Here is a 16,313-nt window from a genome sequence, read left to right as displayed (position 1 = left end):
ATCTCAGCAGAGGAGGATTAAACAACTCCACAAACAGCTTTACCAACTTCACTTATTACTAACCAGACTGAATTTATTTCTGTTACACATCTACAAAAGTTTTTATTGAGAATTAACAGAGGTTTAACTCTAATATGTGTCACCATAACAGTGATTAGTGTTTTCGTTAGTTGTGCTTTTAACTCTTATTATATGATTTGTCTTTTTTGGCTTCCGTGACGGTGTGGTTATTGAACACATTTTCGGCATCAAAGAAAGCTAAGGTGAATTTAGGTCAGGTGATGGTCGTTGTTTGTTGATGGTTTTATAATCGTCATGAAACAGGCTGATTTGCAATTTATTTTTTTTTAATCTAAGAATTGTTTCATTAATATATTCAAAACACAAACTATGTGTTTCTGCAGCATGGGGTCCAGCAATATTACAACAATAAGTTAGAAGATTTTAACGAGCATGAAAAAGTTAATCTGTGATGACACACATAGACATCAACATTCAGCACATGAATCTCAACAATGGTGACAATCAAATGTACCTTGCTGCAATGCATGATGGGTACTAGCATAGTACAAAACTCCCAGCATTGCATTGCAACATGAATAAATTATGCAGCTGAATTATCCTATTATTTTGTTTAATTCTTAAAATGTTCTTATATTTTTTTCTGTTGTTTTTGTTGTGACTTAGTAGCTTTTCAGTGAAGTTCTGAATTGATCAGTTTATCTAAATATTTTTGATTGTCACCATTATTGAGATTCATCTGCTGATTATTTATATCTGTGTGTGGCAGCATATTTTAAGTTTTTTTTTTTTTAAGCTCATGTTTGTTAAAAGATTTTAACTGATTGTTATAATACTGTTGGATCTCATGCAGCAGAAACACAGGGTTTGTAATATGAATGTATCATTGGAACAACATTATTGTTAGATTAAAAAAAAACATCACTGAAACAGTGTACTTCATGATGATTATAGGACCATCAACAGATAACAGCCTCACTTTATATCATGGCACTCTAGATTTCTTTGAAGTTGCAAATCTCCAAAATCCCCTCTGGAAAAACCAACTCTAAAATTTCATTAACATCATATGAGAATTTGTGTAAACACATATAAAATGCCTCACCTTCAAGTTTAACCGGTTTAGAAGATGTAATTTTTCAGAACGATCTTCATGTACTGCACAGCAAAATCCCCAGTGTTAATTTAACACTCTGAGTGTGGACTCATATAAACACTGAAGCAGGGTTAAAAGTAACACTGAAGCAGAATTGAAGTTAATGAGATAATTAAGAAGTTAATTGAGTTATGATTGACCATTATTGAAGACACCTGATGTTAACAAGCAGAATCACCAAACGAGAAAATCACAGTTTCTGTGTCACCATTATAGTGGTCAGTGTTTGCTTAATTTGGGATCTTAACCCTTCAGACGTTTACTTTATACTTTATGTGGCTGTGGTGACTGAATTATATCATACAGACAGACCACAGCAAAGGCAATCATGTGTGCCATTGATTGTGATTTGAGCTATTTGTTATAGAGTGACCTGAATGCCTGAGTTTAAGTTTCTTTACTGCATACATAAATTAAGTGAAAAAGAAAAGTAAGCAACCCAGCATTTCTGACATAGTATGACATGTTTTTAATAGTTAGTTCTACGTAAAGAAGTAATCTTTTGTTTGGACACACAGACATCAGGAATCAGCGTGAGCATCACAACAACGGTGACCATCAAAAAAGCAAGTTGTAGCCAATAAAAACTCATCCATGGCTCCCATCATGCATTGCGGCATGAATAAATTATGAGCTGAACTGTCTTTTTAACTTTTTATTCTAACTATATTTTATTTTTGCTGTTTTTATGTTAATTTTTTGTATCTAGTTTTGTGATGTTCAGAGTAGATCTGTTTATCTGAATATGTTGTTTGTCACCGTTGTTGAGATTCATACGCTGATTATTGTTATTTGTGTGTGCCTAAAATACAGACTCTTTAATAAAAAAAATCAGAATCACTTGCAAGAGATATCTACAAAATGTATAGAAAATACAGATTTTTTCATTGTGGAATCAAAGCTGTGACAATCAATAATGGAAGTTTTACTTTGAGAAAAGACTGTAAAGGAGTTGAGTGATTCATGTCAAACAACGATTACATTAAAACATAATCATCAACACGCAATGATTTTTGCTCTTGGTTTGACAAACAAACTTTAAAAGTAAAAAGTTACAAGCCAAGATCCCAGCTAAAGCAAACACTGAACACTATAATGGTGACACACAAATTGTGATTTTCTCGTTTGGTGATTCTGCTTGTTAACATCAGGTGTCTTCAATAATGCTTAATCATAACTCAATTAACTTCTTAATTATCTCATTAACTTCAACTCTGCTTCAGTGTTACTTTTAACACTGCTTCAGTGTTTATATGAGTCCACACTCAGAGTGTTAAATTAACACTGGGGATTTTGCTGTGTGTAATTAATGAATTACTCTGTGTAGCAATATAGGTTTTTAACGTCCTTGATGACTGAAACATGACGTTCCACTTCTAAATTCGATATGAAGTATGTAATCAAGCTGCTGTTTGTAGTAATGCTGATGATGTGTAGTTTGACTGGTTTCTTCACTGGTCTCCTTGTCAGTACAGGACTTCTGATTCAGCTTCATACTTGTTTTATGTTTTAATGTGAATGTGTGTCTCGTCTTTTTCTCTAGAAATCCTACGAAATAGCTCCGCCACATGAACATGAAATGTCTGGAGTGTGTGGACGCCTGCTGAAGTCAGAAGTCATCTGAAGCTCTGAGAGAGAGCGATGGAGACACCAGACACACTTAGTACATCACTACACTCTGTGTGACTCTCTCTGTTTTGAGCTGGTGTTTGTATATTTCTTCAGACACTGTCCATATTTGAATCTCTTTGTAAGGACTGTAAGTAGAACTGCATTATGAGCCGTGATCATCTGCATCTGTTTTTGAGGAACAGGCTGATTTTGATCTCTGATGGTTATGGACTGAGGTTACAGTAAATACTCCTGATATCATGATATTGATGCAGATACGGGCTCCATCATCACTGTCACACATGATGTGCTGTCTTTATTCTGACCTTTCTTTAAATCAATAAATCCTGAACCTGGATGAAATCACACAGAGTGCTCCTGAGTGTTACGTTAATTAAGTGCACATTGAGTCTTTAATGGAAGAAGAAGAATCCAGTACGATCTCTGTATGACTCTTGTTTTATTTGTTCTCGGGAATCATCCACGCAAACACAAAATACATTTTTGTTTCACAAATAATTTAATAAATAGTTAATAAATAATATATTGGAGTGATGCAATAAATAATAATAAATAGAGTGATTGAGATAAATATAGACCGTGGAGGCCACACGCGTCTAGCTTATGCGTGACTGACGGCGGTCGAGTGAAGAGGCGCTGGGGTGTGTGACATCACTTCCTGTGGTCTCCGGAGCCGATGTACCCGAGCGCCCGGCTCACAGTGATGGCCCGGATGTGGAAGCCCTTCAGCGTTTTACACAGGGACAGACGGTCATCGAAGGAGGATCCGCTCCAGACGTGCCACTGCACACACACATCAGAGCACATGAGCTTCAGAAACAGAGAGTGTGTGTGTGTGTGCGTGCAGAGAGAGAGAGACACTCACCTGAGGGAACGCTCCGTCCACAGCCTCACACTGCTCATTCAAACACTGCACACCAAACACAGGACACACCATTAGAGAACACGTCTGTTTACTCTTACTGAGTGAGCACTGCGCAGTGTACACTGTGTTCTGCCCACTAGTCCTTAACCCTCGCATCGTGTTGACTTGTCAGGGTTACTGGTTATGGTTCTAGATTTTGTGACAGATTCTCATTCAGGGTCAAGCCTGCAGTGTTTGGACTTCTGGAGAGTTATATTCATTATGATGACGTTCACCGGTGAATCTGATCTACAGCAGCTGAACAAGACTAAAATAAATAGATTCTGATGTGTGTTGTTAAGTCTGCTTCTCAGCTTCTGTCTGAGGCTGGTTATATCTGCATTTACACATTTGGCGGACGCTTTTATCTAAAGAAATATGCAATGCATTGACAATGTTTTTGGTGAAATGTATTGGATCAAATAAGGGTCAATTTGACTCACAACTTCAAAAGAATTCAACTACGCAGATTTCAAACAAGTTTTGACTAGATGTTTCAAGCAGTGAGAGCAGCTAGTGTCTTATTTCTGTATGGAGGAGGTTCTGTCTCAGTACGCAGTGTCTGGTCGATGGCTCAGACAGCACATGAAGTGTGTGTGTGTGTGTGTGTGTGTGTGGCATCAGGTCATGTCTCACATTCATCAGGGCTTTGGTGGCCGTCTTCACTGGACGCAGGTCAGTCTCGCTGGGCCTGTAGGAGCTCAGCATCTCATGGTAATAGCTCAGATCAGCTCTGATGTTCCTCAGACACTCCGTCTGTGAACATCACACAAGTGTTAGACAGACCGTATCACTGAGCTGAATCAGACGGATATAACACAGCAAACTCACCTCACTGAAAGATGAGCTTCTGTGACTGGAGCAGGACGCTTTCTGAAATCACACGCCGTCCACAGCGTTATTAATGAGGAACACACACACACACACACACACACACACACACACACACTGCTCACGCTTCATCTCTTAACATCAGTTAACCACATTACAGTTCACATCAACGATCAATTAAACTGTTCATGGTTGATGTAAAGCTGATTTCTGCACTTCTGTCAGTAGGTGGCGCTGTGGCAGTTGTACAGCTATCTTCCTGACGAGCTGTGTGATGATGAGGGTGAACGGATCTACAGCTTGTGATGTGTTCAGACTCACGTGAGAGGAGCTGGGCTGACACACAGACGCTGTGAGAGTGTGAGGAATCATCTGAGCCTCCAGATCTGTGCAGTTAAAGCCAGCAAACAGATCCCTGTGCTGCATCTTCCCCTGCTGCGCACACACACACACACACACACACCCCCCAGAGTAACGCATTAACATCAGTGTATCAGCGTAACTGTCACAGTACATGAGTCTCTAGTCCCTCCGTTTACTATCAGAGCATCACAAAATAATACGAGGCTCGCTGCTCAAAAATACTTCAAATAGAGCACGTTTATACATCTATCTGTTCATTTGAACATGCTGAATACTAATAATCACAGCCTGTGACTTCTCTGCTGTTCTGGTAAAATCCCTTTAACCAACAGAAGACACTTCCTTCATGACATCATCATCTTCATCATCCTCATCCTCATCATCCAGCAGTGGCATCATGATTGTGAAGAGAAAACAGCACACTGCTGGACCTGATGAGCTCTGGGATGTTTGAGATCAGTTTGAATGATATTAATATTTCAGAAGAGATGAGTCTGTAATAAGTGTGAGCACTGATCACCGTCTGACAGAACAAACACCTTCAGACTGATGTGCTCCAGAACACCAACGATCCAGACATCAGTGAGTACACACTAAATAATAGATGTGTTTCAAACTATCCCATATGGAATCTTTTTTATTTTTTTATTACATATATATATATATATTTTTTTTTATATTTATATAATTAAACTATAATTAACTATTTACATAAATATATTTTAACCTCCATATATTCAACTCCAACAAAATACATTTAAATATTCACATTTGAAGAAACAATTTAACTTGTTGCGTGAACATAAAACACATTAGAATAAAAATCAACATAGTAGAAAACAGAAAAGAAACTAATTACAATATTACACAATTAGGATATGTTATTATACATCTAGTTTAGGCTATTCCATTCATTTAGACTAATGTAAGAATAGAAATGTATTTTCCTTCCCCTGAAATACATTTTGAAATATATATATCAACCTTATTCAACCTTCATATAACAAAATATATTTCAAAATTCTAGCCAAAGTCTATTTAAAATGTATGATAAATATATGTTGTAATTTCAAATATATGTACTTTCAACTTTCATATAGCAAAGCATGTTTTTGAATTTCAATAACACATATGTAGCAGATACTGAATATATGGTCCAGACTGAATAACCCAGCTGTGTGTGTGTGTGTGTGTGTGTGTGTACCTGGAGCATGATGTGGGACACACTGGAGAGCAGAGACCTGGCCGCAGAGCTGCATTCACACTGCTGTGTGTTCAGAGGAACCGGAGAACCCAGCGCAAGAGCCACAGATACACAGAACACGGCGCCTGCGGCACACACACACACACACACACACAGAGACACAGCTTTCAGTAATGTCACAAACACCTTACCTTCAGTCAAAAGTATCTCAAGTCAGATTTGAGATCCATCATTATATCATGAAGTAGATGTAGAGTTACTCACAGATCTTCATGACGAGCGTCATCGTTCAGACTCAGTTTGTGTGTTTTCTGAAGTGTGAGAGTGATGGGCTTTATACTCATGACGGGGGAATCCCTCAATCACTGCTAATCATCTCCACACACACACACACTGTTTTCCTTTTGGTTTGTTAGACTGAAACTGGAATGAACACACTCTTCCTGGTGAGCTCAGCACAGCAGCATTACCTGCTCTGTTTCACTTCATTCACATCTCCCTACACTCCCTGTGCTTCCCATCAACACCTGCAGAACATCAACACCAGTGCTCTTTTACAGTACTCTTACCACAGGAATCTCTTTATATGAACATTTCCACTCAATCACACCAATATCTGAGTCAGCCATCGCCATACTCGCTCTCAAATAGAGTATGAGACACAGATTCATCTTGATCTGTAGGAGTTTGACAAATTTCCAACATGTTACATGATTCACTTGCAGAATGGAAAACAATGTAGACAGCCATTTCTGGAAATGATCGTCACTGACATATGTTCGAGGTCAGTTTTGGGTGAAAGATCTAGATTTGGATTGTGAAGATCAGCGCTTTGTGTTTAATCTCGTCGCGTTCAGCTCTGTTCTGAAGCATGAGTTATGATGCAGTGATACAGAAGCTTGTTTCCAACACAGAATAAAACAAATAAATACATAAGATAAAGTTAATTGTGATTTTTCATTTCAAAATGAATTTATATCTCACAATCCTGTTTTGTCTTGATAAAATAATAATAATAATTGTGACTTTAAACCTTTTCTTGAAATTGACATTTATAGCTGACGATTCAGTCTCGTCTTCTCAGAACTGTGAGGGGAAAAAGTCAGACTTAAAATAAAACAGTTACTTTTTAATTTCTGTGGCAGAAATGAGCTTCACAGAAAACATAAGATATTATATATTTTCACATTTTCTCCACAAAAGACGGTCCAGAAGGCTACGGTCTATGAAACAAAGTTTTATTTATTTTTTCTTATTTTACACATATCTGTACATAAGCATCCCCCTCAAATAAAGAATCTGAATACAGTAGAATGAAATGACATGAACACGACATTCACATCAGTTGAACAGCAGTCAGTGAAGTCGACTGAAGGCCGGCGTGTGTGCTCTGGAGTCCTCGAACCCTGTGTTAAACACTGTCCTGAGCTGCTTCGGACAGATCTAGTGACAGACTGAGACGGGTCGATGAGGCGAGCGCTGCAGGAGACGCCAGAGATCAGCACGCATGAAGCAAAGGAAGGTGTCTGTGTGAACTGATGCTGTGAGGAGCGCGGCTTCATTTGGAGAGCGTCTTCTCCACCAGGTGCTTCTGCTGGCTCTGAGCACGCCTGACACACACACACACACACACACACACAGACTTTAGACAGTCATGAGATTAATGGTTGAAATCAAACTTTGATGCTTCCCAGCAGGCAAAGGGTGTAGACTCCAGCGTCGGCTAGACGTTGTATTTTGGTTGAAAATGAAAATCAGGTTGACGTCTAAATTCAACGACTGTTTGACGTCTAGCTCCAACATTGGGCAGATGCTGAATTTTGGCGGGAATAAACACCCCCCCAAAAAATAACATAAACTGTGCACGTATTACCAGCTTCACTTATTACTAACCAGTTTGACTTTATTTCTGTCAGACGTCTACAGAAGCTCTTTTTGAGAATTAACAGAGGTTTAGATGTTGATGTTTTATTTGAATATGTTTTGGTCACCATTATTGTGATCAGTGTTTGCTTTAGTTGGGTAGTTTGACTCTTGGCTTAGTAAGTTTATGGTTCCTGTAATAGAGTTTACCAAAACACATAATTTATTACAAAAGGGGCCATAAACAAAGATAAAGTAATATAGTTTTGATCATCATCTTTCGAAACACATATGAATAATCAGCGTATGAATCTCAACAATGGTGACATGCTTCATGCAGCAATGCATCCTGGGAGCCACCACAGTATAAAACTCATGGCTCCCAGCATGCATTGCTGCATGAAGCATGTCACCATCAACAGCCATTATCTGATCCCATATCACTTTAGCTTTCTTTGAGGCTACAAATGTGCTCCACAAACAAACTGTCACAGCAGCCAAAACATATAAAAGTGTTAAGAGCTCAACTAATGGAAACACTAATCACTGTTATGGTGTTATACTGTTATGCTGTTATGGAAATTAAACACATTAGAGTTAAACCCCTGTTAATTTTCAATAAGAGCTTTTGTAGACATCTGACAGAAATAAAGTCAGTCTGATTAGTAATAAGTGAAGCTGGTAATTCTATTTGTGGAGTTGTTTAATCCACCTCTGCTGAGATCTTGAGATATTTAATGTGCTGCTATGCATTTCACCCTTTGTTGTAGTGTGGTGCTTATTCCAACCAAAACTCAACGTCTGTCTGATGTCAGAGTTTGATGTCAAACAAAGTTGGGTTTAGACGTCAACCCGACTTTAATTTTCAACCAAAATATGACGTCTGACTGACGTTGCATTAGTTGGAGTCCAACGTCTTTCTGACGTTGCATTGATGTACTGCTGGGATGTTATCTGAAAATGTGATCTTGGATTTCACAGACAGGGTCACAAACACAACAAACTAAGAACTTCAAATCAGAGAATGTAAGAATAAGATGTATTTTCTGAGTGAGGCTCAGATGAGAGCGCTGTTGTGTCTCTGTCAGTGTTTGTGTGAGGTGTGGATCTGTGGACCGGTCACCTGGTCAGGTCCTCGATGTCCACCAGCATGGCGTCCTGCTCCATGTGAAGCTCGTCCCTCATCAGCAGCAGCTGCACCAGCTCCTCGTTCAGGCCTGAGCATCACACACACACACACACACACACACGTCTCTGAGCTCGGCAGAACACACACGCGTGAGGAACAGACAGGAGTGTGTGTGTGTGTCGTACCTTCGATCTGAGAGTGCAGGTCGTTGACGATCACCTGGAGCTGTCCCAGCGTCATGTCTCTGAGATCCGTGGGCTTCAGACTCCTCTTCATCAGACACTCGCTGATGTGCGGCATGTGAGGAAGCTGCACACACACACACACATCAGTATAAGCACAAGACTCTGTGTTTTTCACAGTGTTTTCTGAATGCACATGGTTTAGCAGAGCTAGCTGTACTGTATTTGTAGTGTTGTCTAGCTCATATCCAGAGCTTTAAATATCAGCTGTTCAGTTCTGCTTACAGATGCCAATTTGGTTCAAACTGAGAGTGCTTTAAAAAGCATGAATGAAAACCTGATTTGATGTCACATGTGAACACACTCGTGAATCAGTATTTAAGGATTCAGACAATGCTCTATTATTCAGGTATTGATGAAAATACGATCACAAGTCACAGATGAATGTCTGACTGATCGTAACACATGAGAGGATTTAGGAAACAACACATTTTCCTGTCATTCATAAGTGAATCTGATGGGAGTTTAACATTTTCTGAATGTAATTCTCAGTCATATAAGTGAACGCGTCTGTGTCACTACAACATGATGCCATTCTCTACTGTGTTTGGACATCAGAAATGACTTACACTGTGGTAATGTATCACAGGATGCTACACTACACTTTCATCTCTTTAATCTATCTAACCAATCAGCAGTCAGGTCTTCATCATCATGCTAATGACACCGCTGACTAATCAGCTCTTCCAGAGAATCATCTGGGGTTATTATATATCATAATTATGGGTTATGATAGTGAAGGCTGTTTGGACATGAGGAATAATGCATACAAATGAAACTCCAGCAGATTTTCCACATTACAAATAGCAGTCTCACACTGGTAATTCTCCAGGTGGATCACCCAAGTTCCCATGAGGACTCGCTTCATTCTGACACACTCCAGTTTTACTTTCACATCAGTTCACTTGCTTGTTCATATTCAAATGTTTTTCCCCATGTAAGGCAGATCTGGGTGCCGTAAGCTGAGAGGTTTCTCACAGATTTATCCACTAGTGAAGTGAATGAAGTGAGATCAGTGAACCTTGATATTCCTGAGTAACTGTAATAGAGTCTGATGAATCCTGCTAGAGTGAACTCAAGACTTGGTTAAAGATGGTTAGAAGACAAAGATTGCTTACAGCAGGAAAAACAAACTGTCTAATCAAAACCTCTGATTAGTTTTTGCTGAAATGTGCTTTGATATGAGATGCAGGCTGATGCAAGTTAGATGTATTCCTCCAATAATAATAATCCCAGCCAGGAAACTGGAAGACGACCATGATGTTATTTCTTCAGTGATATTACAGATTCCCTGCACTGATATTATGAGATGAGAACTGATCTGAATAATGACCTTCTATAGAGCTGCTTAGACCTCAGAGTCGATGTTTCATAACTCGTGCATTTTTCAACACTGTTGAATTTCAATTGTTTTAAATATCTGTATTGTATAAAGCACTATAGAAGTGAATGTGACTGGACTAAAAGTGGTTCAAGTGTGTTCATGTCTCCTAGATTCAACAGCAAGTGATAAAACATGTAAGATACGTAACGATATGAGGGAATCAAATGCTTCAGCAGAGGAGTGTGTGGAAGACTTCATGATTTCACTCATTCCCACAGATTACTTCAGTTTTGACTCATAAAGTACTGTAGTGTGCACGAAAGTGTCTTCTCTCCTGAAGTTATGACTGATAAAAATGAAGTTGCATCAGCTTTCATTCATTCTCATCTAATTTCATTCACTGTACTGTGAGTGGAGAAGCCTCTGGTCACTAGCAGACGGACAGCAGGTCTAGCTGTGGATGTTGACTGGTCAGTGCAGTGTTTCAGTCCAAGCTTTCTCTTCTTCAGAGAGTGAGGTGTCCAGTGACTTGTGAGGAGATGATCTCATGGTGGGGTGTCCCGCTGACACGGCCTGCGCAGAGAGACAGCACTTCCAGTGCTACTTCAAGAGCACCAATGTGATTCGAAGGAACTCTGACAAGCAGCTATCAGTTCTGTTCTCACTAGCAGAGCATTGGCTGAGGAGGGAGCTGGGAGGGAGAACTGGTGAGCTCAGCGATGCCCTCTGAGAGTGTGTCATGGCACAGTTTCGCTCTGGAGGACTTCCCCTGCCGGCGTAAGCCTGTCAAACACACTCCAGCAGCTGCTTCCTGCTTTGATGTGTCATAGTTTCAGCTCGGACACTGACTGCACTGGAGGCCGAGGCGTTCTCATTGCATGACGTCATGACGGCGCTGATTCTCAAGGAACCGCAACGAGAGTGTTTGCATCAAGACTACGGGTTTGATTGTATTTCTATATATAAACTGAACAATGCATGTGTCATAATAATATTCCAGCTGTGCAGCCTACTTATGAAGTGTCATCACAAAATACCCATTTAAACCAAAAACAAAGAGATTCATTCACTCATCAGGTGAGTGTCTCTCTCTCTCTACAGACACACACAGCAAAATCCCCAGTGTTAATTTAACACTCTTGAGTGTGGACACATATAAACACTGAAGCAGTGTTAAAAGTAACACTGAAGCAGAGTTGAAGTTAATGAGATAATTAAGAAGTTAATTGAGTTATGATTAAGCATTATTGAAGACACCTGATGTTAACAAGCAGAATCACCAAATGCGAAAAATCACAATTTGTGTGTCACCATTATAGTGTTCAGTGTTTGCTTTAGTTGGGAGCTTGTGACTTTTAAATTTTCTAATTAGTGTGTCAAGCCAAGAGCAAAAATCATTGGGTGGTGATGATTATGTTTTAATGTAATCATTGCTTGACCTTAATCACTGAACTCATTTATAGTCTCTTCTCTAAGATTATCCGTATTTATTGATTGTAACAGCTTTGATTCCACAATGAGAGTCTGTATTTTCTATACATTTTTAGCCATCTCTTGCAAGTGATTCTGATTTTTTTTTATTAAAGAATTTTAATTTTAGGCACACACAGATAACAATAATCAACGTATGAATCTCAACAACGGTGACAAACAACATATTCAGATAAACAGATCTACTCTGAACATCACAAAACAAGATACAAAAAAATTATATCCAAATAAACTAATTTTCAATAAACCATCAACACCTCTGTTAATCTAAATAAGAACTTTTTTTACATATATGACCAAAATAACTCTTGATTAAGTGAAGATGGTAATACTGTTATTGGAGTATTTACGCTAGAGCTTGACACCAAACAGAGGTTGAATTTCCACTTTCAACTTACATCTGATTTCTGAGCAATGTCAGTCCACATCTAGTGTGATAGTGTAACAGCCAAATCACATCTGACTTTAAAAATGTAATGCTCAAGAGCCCAACTAAAGCAAACACTGACCACTATAATGGTGACACCATTAAAATAGTGATTTTCATCTTTGTTGATTCTGCATGTTAACATCAGGTCTCGTCAATAATGGTCAATCATCCCTCAATTAATCACTTAATTATCTCATTAACTTTAACTCAGCTTCAGTGTTAATTTAACACTCCTATTTTAACACTTTCACACTCTTGAGTGTGGTCTCACATGTACTCCCAGCAGAGTTAATTTCACTCTGGATTTTTTGTTTGTTGTGTAGTGCTCTGCTGGAGTTCCTCAGAGAAACACACGTACCAGATCTGCCACTGGAGACTTCTTACGGTTCTGCTTCTCCACCTCCACCTGCATCTTGGCCATGGGTTTGGCCATCGCGAGAGCCAGCTTGGCCTCGGCCTGCAGCTTCTTCTGTCGGCTCAGGAAGTCCATGTCGTCCAGAGACTCTGAGTCATCCTCCGTGGTGTCTCTGTCCGAGTAGGATGAGCTCTGTTTGCTCTGAGGACAGATGGACAGAGAGAACACACGACGGAGATTAGACAGATCTCCATCTGGAGAAAGCTCAACATACTGTGGAAATGATGAGTGAAAATGATCTTTACTACAACAGTATACTGTCTGCATAACAAACCCTGACATGATCTCCCTTGTGAAAAAGAAGAGTTTGCTTAATTGTATTAAAAGTGTACTTTTTGTGTACTTCAAATCTTAAAAGTATAGTTTTTAAAAAATTCACTTGCAGAAACTATAATATAATTTAAATGAAAGGAACATACACTTATGTGTATTTAAAGAGAGTACACTTTAATGACAATAGGCCTTAACATACTTAAGTACACTTCATAAAAACGAGCTTCATGATTATGTCTAATTAAGTATTGATTAAACATACATTTTACATAATTATGATTTCATTGTGTTTTAAATAAGTACATGTATTTTGATATACTGATCAATACACTAAAGCACTTGTAAAATAATTAATTTTAATTTTAATAAAAGCGTGTCCTCCAAAATTACATGTGTTAATGTATTTTAATTGTATAACTATTTAGTCTATAATATATGCTGTGCATTAATGCAATTAAAAAAAAAATAAGCGTACACTTTCTTACACAGCATATTCCAATAAAACTTGTTCATCAGCAGCTCTTGCTCTGTAAACTCTATAAAGTTAAATTTTCTACTTAATACTGTAATAGAGTACTGTATTTGTATGTAATGGTACTGTGTGTACAGAATACTTTCAATTTCATTATGTTGTTCTAAGTCACTTAAACACACATTTAAGTATAATAAATCTAAACCAAATTAATTAGCATTTTTTATTATATAATGTAAAATATAAATATTTTATTTTAACTAAATTATTGAAGATTGAATTTAACGCTACTGAACAACATTCAGAGATCCAATCGTGTAATATTGAATGAACATAATCGACATTATAACCACCAGTAATATTCAATATATCGGCCACTCTCATATATATATATATAAATGTATATAATAGATTTTTAAGTATATTAATTTTTTCCATAAGAAGTATTTGTTGGTTCTATAAGCATGCTGAAGTGTTCTTGTTTTCCACAAGGGCTACAGACACTGATTTGAAGGTGTGTGTGTGTGTGTCCAGGGGAATCTACACATGCCGGTGTGTTGTAATGATCAGACTGATGAATGATGATTGCTCAGGGTCAGTGTAGGTGGGGTCATTTCTCTGGCCTGTGACCCTCTCTGACTCATACTGTAATCTTACAGTAACACCGGCTGCAATGTCTGCTGGGAAGCCAAGGCTCGCAAACCACATCCCTGATTTAGGGGCATTCTGGATGGGGCTGTCTCGAAATGCTGTTACAGTTTTGTCTCGATTGCTAAAACACTATAACTAGGCTTTTGAACTAAAATGTCAAAACCATAAAGCCATTTCTGAAAAGAAAGCACACCCATTTTGCTGAATTATAAACACAATTCCTCTGCTTCAACACATGAGTCAGATTTGGTGAACTCTTACTACCAAACTCTACACACAAATTCATTTAGAAAGCACTAGCATTCAGTATTGTTCTCTCAAGTCTGCACAGTCTGAGCTCAGTTAGCACACAAGGACCCAAGTGGAGACACTAGGAGTCCAAATTGATCACACACCAGTCAGAACCGTCGATGGATCAAGGGACAGAGTCAGCTTACAGTTTTTATCAGTGGCTTCGGTGCATTTCTCGAATCAGAAATTTAATTCTCAAAACTACTTCTTCAGCCTCCGCTTCATTTAGTCACATGTACATATCATAAAACAGTTTATTACAGTTTTTCCCGACTGCTTAAACAATATAACCAGGCTTTTGAACAAAAATTTCAAGACCATAAAGCAATTTATTAAAAAGCACACCCATTTCCCTAAACACTATTCCCCTTTTTGACACGTGAATCAGACGTGTTGAACTGTCACTGCTAAACTCTACATACAAACCCCTTCACTTCTCATTTGCCTACAGCATATTGACATTTAATATGTACATTTAGCACATGCTTTTAGTGCATTCAGGCTATACATTATTTTTTTTATATATGTGTTCCCTGGGAATTGAACCCACAACCTTTTGGGCTGCTAACACAATGCTCTACCACTGAGCCACAGGAAATATTATTACTGCATTGGTCCCTCAGGTGACATGTCCTTGTCCATGGTATGACTATGAGAGAGCCTGGGCGACTTCACTATCGTCTCCTCATCATGAGGTCGTTCAGAGAGGTGCAGCTCAGTGTACTCTACTGTAACTTCTGAGAGCCGTGCTCTGTTTCAACACATGCATCAAACTGCCTTACGTACAGACAGGGTTTCTGCCTGCTTCCAATTTTAAAAAGGATGTGTTACAGTTTCAGTAATCAGTACTTCTATTTTTGTAGGACACAGAGACGATGGAATGGAAAAGCGTGTCTAGACATTACAGTAGATGTGTGATGCGTGATGGGGGTGGATCTTACCCCGCTGTACAGATTCTCTGTGATGTGATGCTGGGGCAGAATATTTGTGTTGTTGTGGTTTGGTGTATTGTACCGTACAGTACATTAAGGAATAGAACATGTGCAAATGTATACACATATGTGCATCATGTGAAAGCTCCTTGAGGGGGAGAGCCACAAGCAACACAACTTATTACCGGTTTTGTGTTATCGTAGTGTGTAAAACTATGTTGCAGTGTGTGTGATGTCTGAGGGCCAAGTTTTTTTTTGTTTTTTTTTCAGCAAGATTGAGTTGTTTTGTTGTTTGTTTTTTTTTTATTTTTTATTTTGACCTGAATATAGGAAGTTTGGGGAATTGGGTGAGAAGTTATGGATTTGTGTTTACTGTTTTGAGAATATGATGCATAGTTTCAAGTAATGTGTTTAAGCAATCAAGAAGAACTGTATTCATGCAACTGATTGTGTTCATTTGTCTGTGGATTCCTACATTATCAGCTGCTATGGTCATGTTGCTCAAAATGTATTATGTAGTTCTCTGAGGGCTCAAGGAGAGCTCAAAGGTACATCTCACGAACCTTCAACTGGAAAGCATTTATAGACAGAGGACAACACCAGAGTTACAAATTCTTGCTTTCGCTTTTGTGCACATATTTCTTTTTACTTTATATTTCACAATGACATTGTAATATGTTTTTTTTTAA

At 38.5% G+C, this 16,313-nt stretch overlaps 1 protein-coding gene across 4 annotated transcripts in view; it reads right to left on the bottom strand.

Annotated features, from left to right (window-relative positions):
- Window positions 1-7,333: 7,333 nt before the first annotated feature.
- Window positions 7,334-16,313, bottom strand: part of LOC113058237 (schwannomin-interacting protein 1) — a 206,300-nt gene continuing 197,320 nt past the window's right edge. For all 4 annotated transcript variants that reach the window (XM_026225940.1, XM_026225941.1, XM_026225942.1 and 1 more), the window contains 4 exons: window positions 12,949-13,146; window positions 9,289-9,412; window positions 9,098-9,191; window positions 7,334-7,721 (listed from right to left, as the gene is read on the bottom strand). In XM_026225940.1, the coding sequence (XP_026081725.1) occupies window positions 7,670-7,721; window positions 9,098-9,191; window positions 9,289-9,412; window positions 12,949-13,146 (468 nt within the window). In that variant the 3' untranslated portion in view covers window positions 7,334-7,669. The remainder of the gene's footprint in view (window positions 7,722-9,097; window positions 9,192-9,288; window positions 9,413-12,948; window positions 13,147-16,313) is intronic.

Source organism: Carassius auratus, chromosome 40, assembly GCF_003368295.1.
Source record: "Carassius auratus strain Wakin chromosome 40, ASM336829v1, whole genome shotgun sequence".
NCBI classification, from domain to species: domain Eukaryota; kingdom Metazoa; phylum Chordata; class Actinopteri; order Cypriniformes; family Cyprinidae; genus Carassius; species Carassius auratus.
Note: the sequence above shows the minus strand (reverse complement) of the source record. Positions and strands in the feature narration are given on the sequence as shown.